General features: G+C 49.5%; 2 protein-coding genes across 3 annotated transcripts in view; one reads left to right on the top strand and one right to left on the bottom strand.

The window, feature by feature from the left end:
• The window catches only part of DEPDC4 (DEP domain containing 4), a 38,588-nt gene extending 34,349 nt beyond the window's left edge, over positions 1-4,239 (bottom strand). The window contains 2 exon segments of the mRNA XM_075343431.1: positions 1,390-1,805; positions 4,170-4,239. Coding sequence (XP_075199546.1) covers positions 1,390-1,805; positions 4,170-4,239 — 486 coding nt within the window.
• A 575-nt stretch (positions 4,240-4,814) lies between these two features.
• SCYL2 (SCY1 like pseudokinase 2) overlaps positions 4,815-14,240 on the top strand; it is a 154,280-nt gene continuing 144,854 nt past the window's right edge. For both annotated transcript variants that reach the window (XM_075342386.1, XM_075342387.1), the window contains exons 1-2: positions 4,815-4,883; positions 11,636-11,832. In XM_075342386.1, the coding sequence (XP_075198501.1) occupies positions 11,656-11,832 (177 nt within the window). In that variant the 5' untranslated portion in view covers positions 4,815-4,883; positions 11,636-11,655. The remainder of the gene's footprint in view (positions 4,884-11,635; positions 11,833-14,240) is intronic.

The following is a 14,240-nucleotide window of genomic DNA, read 5'->3' on the forward strand; positions in this document are numbered from 1 at the left end:
AGCACATTCTGCATTGCACTCCTGTCCCCAATTTATTATATATTTTAGGAGTCGGAGTCGGTGCATTTTATACCGACTCCGACTCCACCAAAATGAGCTCCGACTCCGACTCCACGACTCCGACTCCACAGCCCTGCTGTAAAGGCCGCTTTACAAGCTACGATTTATCTGACGATCTGTTAAACGATGTGACACGCCCAGATCGTTGTTACGATTTACCGAGATTGCACATAGGTCATGTATTTGCGGTCACACGTAACGATCTCACAAACGACGCAGCAGCGATCAGCGACATATTGTTTGAAAAAGGCGGTTGTGTGGATGTTGTTCATCATTGGCAGGGTGTCAAACGTATCCATATGTCTGCTACGATCCAAACAACGAACAATATTTTGAAACTGAACGACGTGTCAACGATCAACGATTTTCAACCTATTTGCGATCGTTCAGAGTCGCACGTAGGTGTCACACGCAATGACGACGCTAACGATGCCGGATGTGCGTCACGGACACCGTGACCCCGACGACATATTGTCAAATAAATCGTAGTGTGTAACGCTGCCTTAAGAAACCGCCAAAAGGAAATGAGATTTACATACAGAAAAGCTAAACAATAAAAAGATGACTGCCTGAAGAGAATATGTAAATTTCCACAGTCATTGATGATATGGGGCTGCATGTCAGGTAAAGGCACTGGGGAGATGGCTGTCATTACATCTTCAATAAATGCCCAAGTTTACATTGAAATTTTGGACACTTTTCTTATCCCATCAATTGAAAGGATGTTTGGGGAAGATGATAATGCATCCTGCCATAGAGCAAAAACATTCATTGAAAGAAGACACATAAGGTCAATGACATGGCCTGCAAATAGTCCGGATCTCAATCCAAATGAAAATGTTTGGTGGAAGTTGAAGAAAATGGTCCATGACAAGGCTCCAACCTGCAAAGCTGATCTGGCAACAGCAATCAGAGAAAGTTGGAGCCAGATTGATGACGAGTACTGTTTGTCACTCAATAAGTCCATGCCTCAGAGACTGCAAGCTGTTATAAAAGCCAGAGGTGGTGCAACAAAATACTAGTGATGTATTGGAGTGTTCTTTTCTTTGTTTGTTTTCATAGTTCCATAATTTTTTTCCCCGTTTGGTCTTGAAAAGTAACCGTTACTGGCTAGCACATTATGTTTTCATGATTTTTTTTAGTGTTTCTTAAAGCCAGAAAGTTGCCATTTGAAATGACTTTAGTTTGGTGCCATGTCTGTGATCTGCTTTTTATATATGAAAAGTAAACAACTGAATGAACATCCTCAGAGCCAGGTGAGTCCATAATTTTTGCCAAGAGTTGTATATGGATTGGAAACTTTTCTCTTAGTATTTATGGGAAACACACAGAGCAGCAAGAAGCAAATCCTCACCTTGAGCGCCTCCTCTCTTTACCAAAGCTCTTGTCACTTGGAGAGCATTCGGCAGCCCACCTGGAGTCTAAAAACTTATAGAAATGACTGTTACTGTCCTCAAACACATTCTCCACTTCACTCTTAAAAAGTTTGGCACCAACAGGTTCAAAGACTTTGTGGTCCATGAGGGCCTGGCACAGCTGCACCCCTTTAGTACGTGAAATATCGTAGCTGCTTAAATACATATTCTGCATCAAGTGGCATAGAACAACATCCACAGCATCCGAGCCGATAAAACAGTTGGGGTACGTCCGGAGGTGCTGCCGTCTGCTCTTTATGTCTACTTGAGCTTTCAGTGACTGGATAATGCTGTTCCACAGATGTGTCGCCTGGAAGGGTCCTGTGTAGCCTGCAAAAAGCAACACAATTAAACAAGCAAAAAGTCTATAAAACATCATGACCAGAACACAGAAGTATAATAAACTGATGATTTGCTAAAAATTTGCAAAAATTAATTCATTTGTCCTACTAATTCCACCTATACATATGTGCTGGGTTTCACCAATATAGAGGCAGCAGCTTATCTTATTGAGGACAAAGGAGCCTTTTTCTACCCAACATCTGCCGAAGGAACGGCAACTGAACTAGCAATACAGATTAAATAGGCAGCTCAACAGAAATGGGAAGAGGGGGGTGACCTCTGGAGTGTATTGCGTATGGTTAGCATAGGCACAGAACCATCCCATGACTCATAACTTCTAGTGATGAGTGAGCACTACCATGTTCGGGTGCTCGGAACTTCTAGTAATGAGCGAGCACTACCGTGCTCGGAACGACTAGGGATGGGCGAGCACCACCAAGCTCGGTGCTCGTAACGACTAGTGATGGGCGAGCATCACCAAGCTCGGTGCTCGTAACGACTAGTGATGGGCTAGCATCACCAAGCTCGGTGCTCGTAACGACTAGTGATGGGCTAGCATCACCAAGCTCGGTGCTCGTAACGACTAGTGATGGGCTAGCATCACCAAGCTCGGTGCTCGTAACGACTAGTGATGGGCGAGCATCACCCAGCTCGGTGCTCGTAACGACTAGTGATGGGCAGGCACCACCATGCTCGGTACTCGTAACGACTAGTGATGGGCAGGCACCACCATGCTCGGTACTTGTAACGACTAGTGATAGGCGAGTAGTACCATGCTTGGGTGCTCGCAACGTTTAGTGATAAGAGAGCACTACCACACTCTGGTGCTAAATATTCGTAACAACTACTGATGAGCGAGCCTTACCATGCTTGGTAGTTGAAACGATGAGCAGTTGGACACTTGAACAGGGGTGGCTTGAGTACCCGAGTACTATGGAAGTCATTTCCCAGAAAAATGCTCGAGTCCCCCATTGACTTCCATTATACGTGGGCGCCATCTGAGGATCCAACTGCTTGTTACGAGTACCGAGCACTCGAGCATGGTAGTGCTCGCACATCAGCACTGGAAATATATTTTTCATGCATTTCACGTAAAAAAACATTAGTTGATATAAGCCTAACAATCTTTTTAAAGTATGGCTAGCTATATGGCGGCCAGCATCTCCATGGAGCTCCTGTGGGGGCACGTTCTGTTACAATATAATGAAGGTACTGCTGGGAGAACTAGTATGGAGACAGTGGCTACCAGGTACATTGTCTGGTCTATTAGGTGTTTCTCCCCCCAGAGGAGCATCACCCAAAAAGGACCATCATGGAACCATCATACCTTGGGCAAAAAGTTTTGGGTCAGGGATGGCACTGAACGTTGACCTGGGGGTGGCAACACTGGTCTATCAAATATGGGGAGACCTGAACCATGTAGACCAGGGTTTCCCAAACTCCAGTCCTCATGGCCCCCAACAAGTCATGTTTTCAGGATTTCCTTACTATTGAACAGGTGATGGAATCATTATCAAGACATCCCCTGTGCTATAGTAAGGAAATCCTGAAAACATGACCTGTTGGGGGTCGTGAGGACTGGAGTTTGGGAACCACTGATGTAGACCATCTGATTGGTGGGCTTCCCTGTGACACAGACTTCCATATTGCAGCCATGGTGCACTGTACCAGGATAGTAATGGGTTTCTCAATCCTTTACTAACAGAGGGGTGTCCACAGAATAGGCGACGTCAGAGGGGGTCCCACTAATCACGGCAACGCACATGCTCAGATGACTTTCCCGCACCTTTACTATGGTCATGCAGTGTGGAAGAAATTGAGGCTCAGACCCCCATTCTAGGCAGATATTTCCCACCCATCCTGTTTATAGGGGGATACATGTCCATCCAGAGAAACAGAATGTAAAATAGAAACACGTGTGTGGTATATGAGATGTTTATAGGGTGTTGCTTATATAGGGGTTGTCTCCCGATCATCACTAGGAGCACGCTGCTCACCGGACTCCTGCTGTGCTCCTGGACTGGGCGCTCTCCCATGGGGCGGCACGGGAGGGGGCGGCACGGGAGGGGGCGGCACGGGAGGGGGCGGCACGGGAGGGGCGGCACGGGGGCATTTAGCTGTCCGGAATAGGGAGCGAACAGTGTGCTCCAGCCACCACTAACAGACTGCAGAGGTGGCCGGTGACCTAGGCAACCATCAGTAAACAATTAGACTAACAACTCCTCTGTTCTTGAGAGAGATTTTTAATGACAAGTAACTTGCATTGTTGCTGGTCTCTACAAGCACTTACACCCATGCGGACACATGGCTGCACCTCTAGAGGGGGCTGGCCGGCAGCCCACCACCCCATACCTCTCCTGCGAGCTCTCAGCTCTCCCATACTGCGGATCCTACGGAATCTGGGAGTCAAATCTGCCGCCATCCACCTGCTGAGGTCACCTGCCGCCTGCTCTCATCACGTGACGCTGACACAGGGAGGCGGGGCAACACGTCGCCGTAACCCGGTCCCGAGGCGGCCATCTTTGATCCTGGCCCCGCCAGCACAGGCTCAGCGCATGCTCCGTGCATTCCCACGCCGTGCTGTGTGATATATGGTGTATTGTGTGCTTGTCACCTGATATAGGGTCTGACAGATTGTTGTACGATTGTTATGGAAATGAAATAAAAGGAGCTGAATGCGGCGGCGTGGACTGTGCATAGGAATAATAATAGGAACATGACGGCAGGGAAGGAAACCGTCATAGGCTTCCAGACTGAACACATTAGTCCTCGTTATACGTCACTGTCGCAAGAAAAAAAGAATGGCTTGTTTGTTTTCCGGACACCTTTTAGTCGCCAGAGCACCTACTTCTCTGTAGGACGGCTTGTGGTTCGGGAGCCATGTTATTGTAGCCTTGGGATAGTGCAGCATCGTTGTGACGTACGGATAATGGCGGCACGAGTCGTGTACTCCTGGAGACACTGCCCTGACCTCTAGTGACCGGGGGAGCGGTCAGCTGACAGCAGATGTGGAGCCACCTGAACGGGGCGAGAAGTGGAGCGGCCTGACAGGAGGAGCACGGAGACGTATGTGGCCGGGGACAGGTGGGGGGGGGGGACATCCGAGCCTGGGACACATGGTGGAGACACATCCAAGCCAGGGACAGGTGGTGGAGAGACATCCGAGCCTGGGACACATGGTGGAGACACATCCAAGCCAGGGACAGGTGGTGGAGAGACATCCGAGCCTGGGACACATGGTGGAGACACATCCAAGCCAGGGACAGGTGGTGGAGAGACATCCGAGCCTGGGATACATGGTGGAGACATATCCGAGCCAGGGACAGGTGGGGGAGACACATCCGAGTCAGGAATAGGTGGGGGGGGACACATCTGAGCCTGGGACAGGTGGGGGAGACACATCCGAGCCTGGGATACATTACATTGTGGAGACACATCCGAGCCAGGGACAGGTGGGGGGGGGACACATCTGAGCCTGGGATACATTACATGGTGGAGACACATCCAAGCCACGGACAGGTGGGGGGGAGACATCCGAGCCTGGGATAGGTGGGAGGAACACATCCGAGCGTGGGACAGGTGGGGGGAGACATCCGAGCCTAGTATAGATGGGGGAACACATGCAAGCCAGGAATAGGTGGGAGTCGGGGATAGATGGTGGGGACGCATCCGAGCCTGAGATAGATGGCGGGGACACATCGGAGCCAGGGACAGGTGGGAGGGACACATCAGAGCCAGGGACAGGTGGGAGATACACATCCGAGCCAGGGACAGGTGGGAGATACACATCCGAGCCTGAGATAGATGTGGGAGAGACACATCCGAGTCGGGGACAGGGTGGGGGGGGACACATCCGAGTCGGGGACAGGTGTGGGGGGGGACACATCCGAGTCGGGGACAGGTTGGGGGGGGGGACACATCCGAGTCGGGGACAGGTTGGGGGGGTGGACACATCCGAGTCGGGGACAGGTTGGGGGGGTGGACACATCCGAGTCGGGGACAGGTTGGGGGGGGGGACACATCCGAGTCGGGGACAGGTTGGGGGGGGGGACACATCCGAGTCGGGGACAGGTTGGGGGGGGGGACACATCCGAGTCGGGGACAGGTTGGGGGGGGGGACACATCCGAGTCGGGGACAGGTTGGGGGGGGGGACACATCCGAGTCGGGGACAGGTTGGGGGGGGGACACATCCGAGTCGGGGACAGGTTGGGGGGGGGGACACATCCGAGTCGGGGACAGGTTGGGGGGGGGGACACATCCGAGTCGGGGACAGGTTGGGGGGGGGGACACATCCGAGTCGGGGACAGGTTGGGGGGGGACACATCCGAGTCGGGGACAGGTTGGGGGGGAGACACATCCGAGTCGGGGACAGGTTGGGGGGGAGACACATCCGAGTCGGGGACAGGTTGGGGGGGAGACACATCCGAGTCGGGGACACACATCCGAGTCGGGGACAGGTTGGGGGGGGGGGGGGACACATCCGAGTCGGGGACAGGTTGGGGGGGGGGGGGGGACACATCCGAGTCGGGGACAGGGGGGGGGGGGGGGACACATCCGAGTCGGGGACAGGTTGGGGGGGGGGGACACATCCGAGTCGGGGACAGGTTGGGGGGGGGGGACACATCCGAGTCGGGGACAGGTTGGGGGGGGGGGGACACATCCGAGTCGGGGACAGGTTGGGGGGGGGGGACACATCCGAGTCGGGGACAGGTTGGGGGGGGGGGGACACATCCGAGTCGGGGACAGGTTGGGGGGGGGGGACACATCCGAGTCGGGGACAGGTTGGGGGGGGGGGGGACACATCCGAGTCGGGGACAGGTTGGGGGGGGGGGACACATCCGAGTCGGGGACAGGTTGGGGGGGGGGGGACACATCCGAGTCGGGGACAGGTTGGGGGGGGGGGGGACACATCCGAGTCGGGGACAGGTTGGGGGGGGGGGGACACATCCGAGTCGGGGACAGGTTGGGGGGGGGGGGGGACACATCCGAGTCGGGGACAGGTTGGGGGGGGGGGACACACATCCGAGTCGGGGACAGGTTGGGGGGGGGCATCCGAGTCGGGGACAGGTTGGGGGGGGGGGACACATCCGCGTCGGGGACAGGTTGGGACCTGCACAGGGTCAGCTCACAGGGAGGAGGCCATTTTGGGGCCTGAATGGGCTCACTGTGATGTGTAGTGGGCCATGGTGAGACCTGCACAGGCTCTGGTCATACCGTGGGCTACCATTTCTCCACCACTTGTGTGTGGGGCTGGTTCACACTGATGTCTGCTGTGTGCAATCACTCGTACTATATACATCCAGAGATACTGTACAGTCCTCAGGTGGCTGACAAGGAGGCACAGCTAAACGTCCCTCCGTGGTCCGTCCTTGTAGAAGCTGCAGATAGTTAAGGGGGTTCACTAAAGCAGTCTCATTCGGCATATACAGTGCCTTGCGAAAGTATTCAGCCCCCTTGAATTCTTCAACCTTTTCCCACATTTCAGGCTTCAAACATAAAGATAAAAATGTTAATGTTATGATGAAGAATCAACAACAAGTGGGACACATTTGTGAAGTTTAACAAAATGTATTGCTTATTTTAAACTTTTTTTAAAAAAATAAACAACTGAATATCGGGGCGTGCAATATTATTCGTCCCTTTTAAGTTAATACTTTGTAACACCACCTTTTGCTGCGATTACAGCTGCAAGTCGCTTGGGGTATGTCTCTATGACCGGGGCCACACAAAGCACTAGTGCGATCTTCGCATGACACTCGTCTCACACTGGCAGCACAGCAGGAGCCGAGTGTCATGCTAGTATCCCTGCGACTGAGGGCCGACTGTGCGAGCGGACCTCAGCTGCAGGGGGCGGGCCGGCACTGAGGAGGGGATGGAGGGATTTATCTCCCTCTCTCCTCCGTAGCCGGCTATTGACATTCTTACACTGCACTCGCGGTACACTGGTGTACTGCGAGTGCAGTGTGATTTCAATTTATTTTCTCCAGCTTTTAGAAACAAAATATCATGCACAGTACTGTGCAAAAGTTAGAGGATAGCCATTACTTTTACACTGATGAATTAAGAGATATTAATTTTATTTTTAGAAATTAAAATGTAAAGTGAATGAACAGAAGAAAAATGTAAATCACATCAATATTTGGTATAATTATCCTTTGCCTTCAAAAACCGTCAATTCTTCTCGATACTGTTGCACACAGTTTGTGAAGGAACTCGCCTGGATGTTCTATACATCTTAAAGAGTTAACAGATCCTTCGGTGGCTGGAGGTTGTGCACAGCCTTCTTCGGTGGCTGGAGGTTGTGCAGATCCTTCGGTGGCTGTAGGTTGTGCAGAGCCTTCTTCGGTGGCTGGAGGTTGGGCACGGCCTTCTTCGGTGGCTGGAGGTTGGGCACGGCCTTCTTCGGTGGCTGGAGGTTGGGCACGGCCTTCTCCGGTGGCTGGAGGTTGGGCACGGCCTTCTCCGGTGGCTGGAGGTTGGGCACGGCCTTCTCCGGTGGCTGGAGGTTGGGCACGGCCTTCTCCGGTGGCTGGAGGTTGGGCACGGCCTTCTCCGGTGGCTGGAGGTTGGGCACGGCCTTCTCCGGTGGCTGGAGGTTGGGCACGGCCTTCTTCGGTGGCTGGAGGTTGTGCAGATCCTTCGGTGGCTGTAGGTTGTGCAGAGCCTTCTCCGGTGGCTGGAGGTTGGGCACGGCCTTCTCCGGTGGCTGGAGGTTGGGCACGGCCTTCTCCGGTGGCTGGAGGTTGGGCACGGCCTTCTCCGGTGGCTGGAGGTTGGGCACGGCCTTCTCCGGTGGCTGGAGGTTGGGCACGGCCTTCTCCGGTGGCTGGAGGTTGGGCACGGCCTTCTCCGGTGGCTGGAGGTTGGGCACGGCCTTCTCCGGTGGCTGGAGGTTGGGCACGGCCTTCTCCGGTGGCTGGAGGTTGGGCACGGCCTTCTCCGGTGGCTGGAGGTTGGGCACGGCCTTCTCCGGTGGCTGGAGGTTGGGCACGGCCTTCAGCCTCTTTATGTAATCCCAAACAGACCCAGTGATGGTGAGACCAAGGCTCTGTGGGGACGTATCATCACTTCCAGGACTGCTTTTTCGTCCTTCTTTAGGCTGAAAATAGTTCTTAAAGGTGTTGTTCACCACTCGGACAACCCCCTCTCACTCCCCATGTTTAACGCCTCCCTTTTGTATGCTTGATAAGTACTTTCTATGAAAGCTTTAACCTGGATCTGTCCACTCCCAGTAGTAGTAAAACTTTTGTTCCCTGTCATAACACTTCTGTAGAACCTTTCTTTTATCCCTATATTGCAGTTTTCCAGGTTTTTTGAGCTTTCTAGTGACAACCGCTCCAGGAAACCCTATCTTTGGGGAGTCTTTTAATTCCTGAAGCAATCCTGAAGCATTTGCTCGCCCCCCCCATTCAATTTTTTTTACAGCTTTTTGATTGGACAGTTCCTAGTTTAATTAGCAGACTCCTTAAAGGGAATCTGTCACCAGATTTGTGCCACCTAATCTGAGAGCAGCATGATATGGGGGCAGAGATCCTGATTCTAGTGATGTATCCCTTGGCTGCTTGCTGTAGTTTGATCTGCTGATTAAACAGTGTTTTTATGATCAAAGGGCTAGTAAACACCTGCTGAGATTTAGTACTCTATATCATGAGCTCTGAATAACCCCACCCCACCATTGATTTCTGTGGACATAGGCAGAAAGCTTCCAATAAGTGATGTGGGCATGGTTCTAATCTGTGAGCAGCATAATGTAGGGGCAGAGACCCTGATTCCAGTGATGTCACTTACTGGGCTGCTTACTGTAATTTTGATAAAATCACTGATTAATCAGCACTAGATTATCATTACAGGACTACTTGGTCTGCTGCCAAGTAGTCCAGCATATTCATGAGCTCTGTATAACTGCTAGATCTGTAGAGAGAAAAACATTGATTTTATCAAAACTATAGCAAATAGCCCAGTAAGTGACACATTGCTGGACTCGGGGTCTCTGCCCCTACGTTATGCTGCTCTTAGATGGGGTAGCAAAGCCTAGTGACTGATTCCCTGTAAAGAAGTGACAAACTCTTTCTCCCACCAGGCATTTATAAAAATACTAAACATGCGAAAATATGGTTTTACAATGGAAATAAAATAGAAAAGTCGTTCATGTGGTTTGTTTTTAAAAAGCATTTTGAAGCAGACCCAATGCAAAAATCCCCCCACAAAATGTGATGTGCATTTACCCCATGGGTTTGGAAGCTGGTCACGAATTTATATATACCATTAACAAAAAAAAAAAAGTTGCAATGACACCAAAATAATTGAAATTTATGTATTAAACATGTGCAAAGAAGATTGATGGATGATAGCTAGCAGATACATTGTAATTGAAAAAAAAAAACCTGACGTTGGGTCCTCCTTATTTTTGATAACTAGCAAAGATAAAGCTGACAGCTGCGGGCTGATATTATGAGCCTAGGAAGGTCCATGGTTATTTGGCCTTTCCCAGCCTAAAAATACCAGTCTGCAGCTGCCCCAGAAGTGACACATCACATTAGATATGGCAGTTTTGGCTCTTCCTGATTGCCCTGGTGCGGTGGCAATCGGGTAATGGTTTATGGGTTAGATGGCAGTTGTGTAGTATCAGCTGGCATCAAGCCCTGGTGTTAGTAATGGAGTGGTATCTTTCAGACACCCCCATTACTAACTCCGTGATAAAAAAAGACATAAAAATAACTATTTTCAATAAACACTTTCCCTTGTTTATAATTTTATTAAACAAAAGCTCATTCAGCTCCCCTGTAATCCAAAAAAGGATATCTGAAAACCAAAGAAACATACAAAGAAATAAAACAAGACACGCACTCGATCACCACTTTTGAAGTGGTCCAATGTAGTCCAGGCATCCTGACAGTCTATGGAGCATCGATCTGACACGCTGCCTTGCTTACAGGTACATCTGGGTCATGCTGCGCGAGACCCAGCGGCTCCTGAAGGGCAGTGACATAAGTAATGTTACTGGTGTTCAGTCACCAGGTCACTCCAGGACACACTGTGCGTGAGACCCGGCACCTCTGACAAGCGGTAATGTTACTGATGTCACCGCTCTTCAGATGCGCTGAGTCTCATGCAGCACAGCATGACCCGGATGTGCCTGTAAGCAAAGTCTATGTAGAGTCAGAACAGTGCTCCATAGACTGAAATAATTATTTTTTTTCATATGTGCGTGTTTTTGTTTTGTTGGGTTTTTTTGGGGGGGGGATTACAGGGTTAGTATGGGGGGGTGTCTGATAACACCAGGGTTGGATGCCCGCTGACATTGTGATTGGCCTTCCCAGCCTGATAATAGCAGCCCGCAGCTGTCTGATTTACCATTTGGTTATCAAAAATGGGGGGGGATCCCAGGTATTTTTTTTTTTTTTTTCAATTTTTTATTTATTTGGTTAATATCTATCTTTGCACATCTTTAACACCTAAAAACCCCTTCATTCATTCACTGAAGTGTCTTGAGGTTTTTCCAGTACATGACACATGTGTATAAAAGGACACATATACATTCACGGTAACACGATTGGTCAAAGCGGAACGTGTCAAACATGCATTTTCCTTAAACTGATGTATGCAGGGGCCTGAGAGCTGTTCTTTAATAGGATGCAAAGTAGAAGTGCCTATCATTACATTTACAAAGCTCACAGTTTGTTTGCACTGTCTAATTTATTCATTGTAAGTATGAAGTGACACCGCATTCTCACTCCATTTCTTTCTTCTTCAGTTCTCCTTGTGTTCTTTTGCACTGAATACACTTTTTTTTTCTTTTTTTTTCCAATATATACAGGGTCAAGCAAGAAAACCAAAATGGAGTCCATGTTGAGCAAGCTGAAAAGTACAGTCACAAAGGTGACCGCTGACGTTACGAGCGCTGTAATGGGAAACCCTGTCACCAGGGAGTTTGACGTCGGGAAACATATAGCCAGCGGAGGCAATGGACTTGCATGGAAAATCTTCAATGGGACAAAAAAATCTACTAAACAGGTAAGTAATCGATGATCACTAGGGGAAAAGGCAGAATGTCTTAGGAGCCAGTGTTTGCGGCATGTGCTCCCAGAATATGCTATGAAATAAGGTGATGATCGGAATAAGTGACCTGGCATCGCTGACCAATCAGCATTTATATGTAACGTGTATCAAATTCACATTATGTCACGTAATCTCTTAATCCAATGCGGTTCCCATAACTGTGAATATCCCGTTAAAGATTAAAGCGTTGTTGTAATTTTCACCGTTCCCCATCCGCCCTGCTTTCTGGGAGCACATTCCTGGCTGACAGTTTAGGCCAGTGACATCATTGTGCTGCTGGCCTAAATGGTGTACACTGATACTGCTATGTGATCAGAAGCCTATTGGAGAAGAATCTGTGCAGGAGCAGTGATCCTGGTCAGCCTCGGTGCAGTGCTTACAAGCTCATTATGAAAGATGTTGGAAGCACTGCCCTTGTCGAGTTGTATAAACTGTTAATGTGCTTGAACACAATACATAGGTGTTCTCCTATTCCTGAGATCCTTATATTTTTGGCTTCTACATTGCTCCTGCTTATTTCGGCAGGTCTACATGACAGTGTTCCTCTTGACTCTGTGCAGTGTGTGCTTTACTACGCTATACAAACACTATACACCACTAGGCCAGCAGTATGTCACTTCCCTGGGATTAGTGCAATGTCATCCACGGTTACAGCTCTGCCGGCCCTTGTGAAGAAACAGATTGTACTACAAGCTTATGTATATGTACAGGTATAGGAGAATCGCATAGCCAGCACTATTGTATCTGGGCCTCCCTTTGACAGAGGAACCACTTCTGGAAGCATTTTTAGGCTCTGCAACTGTTGCGTCTTATATGTAGGTAACACTACTGTTTGAGAGTATATTCTTTGCCTTTGGGCATTGCAGCTTTAGTACAGTCATGGGTGCAAGACTGGCAGCTAATATGATGGCATATTTACTGCAGTGCTGTCATGTGTGCAAAATGTTAAAATCGTCCATAAGGCTGGTTTCAGATGTCCGTGTTTCAGGTACGTGTGACATTAGTTTTAACACGGATGCCACACGTACCCATGTTATTTGCTGTTACTCACATGGCCATTTTCACACGGACCGTGTGACCCCTCATGACCCCGCGCGCACACACGCAGGCATGTCCATTTTTTTCTCCGGCAGCACGGGTGTCACACGGATCACACACTGATGTGATCCGTGTGACATCAGTATGACACGTACCAGAGAAAACACGGGTCTTTTTTCTATATTTACCTGTATCCAGTGCTGGTTTCTTCGGCTCTGCTGCCTCCCGCTTCTGCCGGAGCATCGCTTGGGACTTCAGTGCCGGGGACCGCATCGCTGGGTGAGTATACAGCAGAGTGTGTGTGTGTGTGTGTGTGTGTGTGTGTTCAGTATATGTGTGTGTGTTTGTGTGTGTGTTCAGTATATGTGTGTGTGTGTGTGTGTGTGTGTTCAGTATGTGTGTCTGTGTTCAGTATGTGTGTGTTCAGTATGTGTGTGTGTGTGTTCAGTATGTGTGTGTGTGTGTTCAGTATGTATGTGTGTGTGTGTGTGTTCAGTGTGTGGGTGTGTGTGTGTGTGTGTGTGTTCAGTATATGTCTGTGGGTGTGTGTGTGTTCAGTATATGTGTGTGTGTGTGTGTTCAGTATATGTGTGTGTGTGTGTTCAGTATATCTCTGTGTGTGTTCAGTATATGTGTGTGTGTGTGTGTGTTCAGTATATGTGTGTGTGTTCAGTATATGTGTGTGTGTTCAGTATATGTGTGTGTGTTCAGTATATGTGTGTGTGTGTTCAGTGTGTGTGTGTGTGTGTGTGTGTGTGTTCAGTATATGTGTGTGTGTGTGTGTTCAGTATATTCGTGTGTGTGTGTGTGTGTGTTCAGTATATACGTGTGTGTGTGTGTTCAGTATATACGTGTGTGTGTGTTCAGTATATACGTGTGTGTGTGTGTTCAGTATACGTGTGTGTGTGTGTGTGTGTGTTCAGTGTGTGTGTGTGTGTGTGTGTGTGTGTGTGTTCAGTATATACGTGTGTGTGTGTGTTCAGTATATACGTGTGTGTGTGTTCAGTATATACGTGTGTGTGTGTGTGTGTTCAGTATGTGTGTGTGTGTTCAGTATGTGTGTGTGTGTGTTCAGTATGTGTGTGTGTGTGTGTTCAGTATGTGTGTGTGTGTGTGTTCAGTATGTGTGTGTGTGTGTGTGTTCAGTATGTGTGTGTGTGTGTTCAGTATGTGTGTGTGTGTGTTCAGTATGTGTGTGTGTGTGTGTTCAGTATGTGTGTGTGTGTGTGTTCAGTATGTGTGTGTGTGTGTGTGTGTTCAGTATATACGTGTGTGTGTGTGTGTTCAGTGTGTGTGTGTGTTCAGTATGTGTGTGTGTGTTCAGC

Source organism: Anomaloglossus baeobatrachus, chromosome 4 (genome assembly GCF_048569485.1).
Source record: "Anomaloglossus baeobatrachus isolate aAnoBae1 chromosome 4, aAnoBae1.hap1, whole genome shotgun sequence".
NCBI lineage: Eukaryota > Metazoa > Chordata > Amphibia > Anura > Aromobatidae > Anomaloglossus > Anomaloglossus baeobatrachus.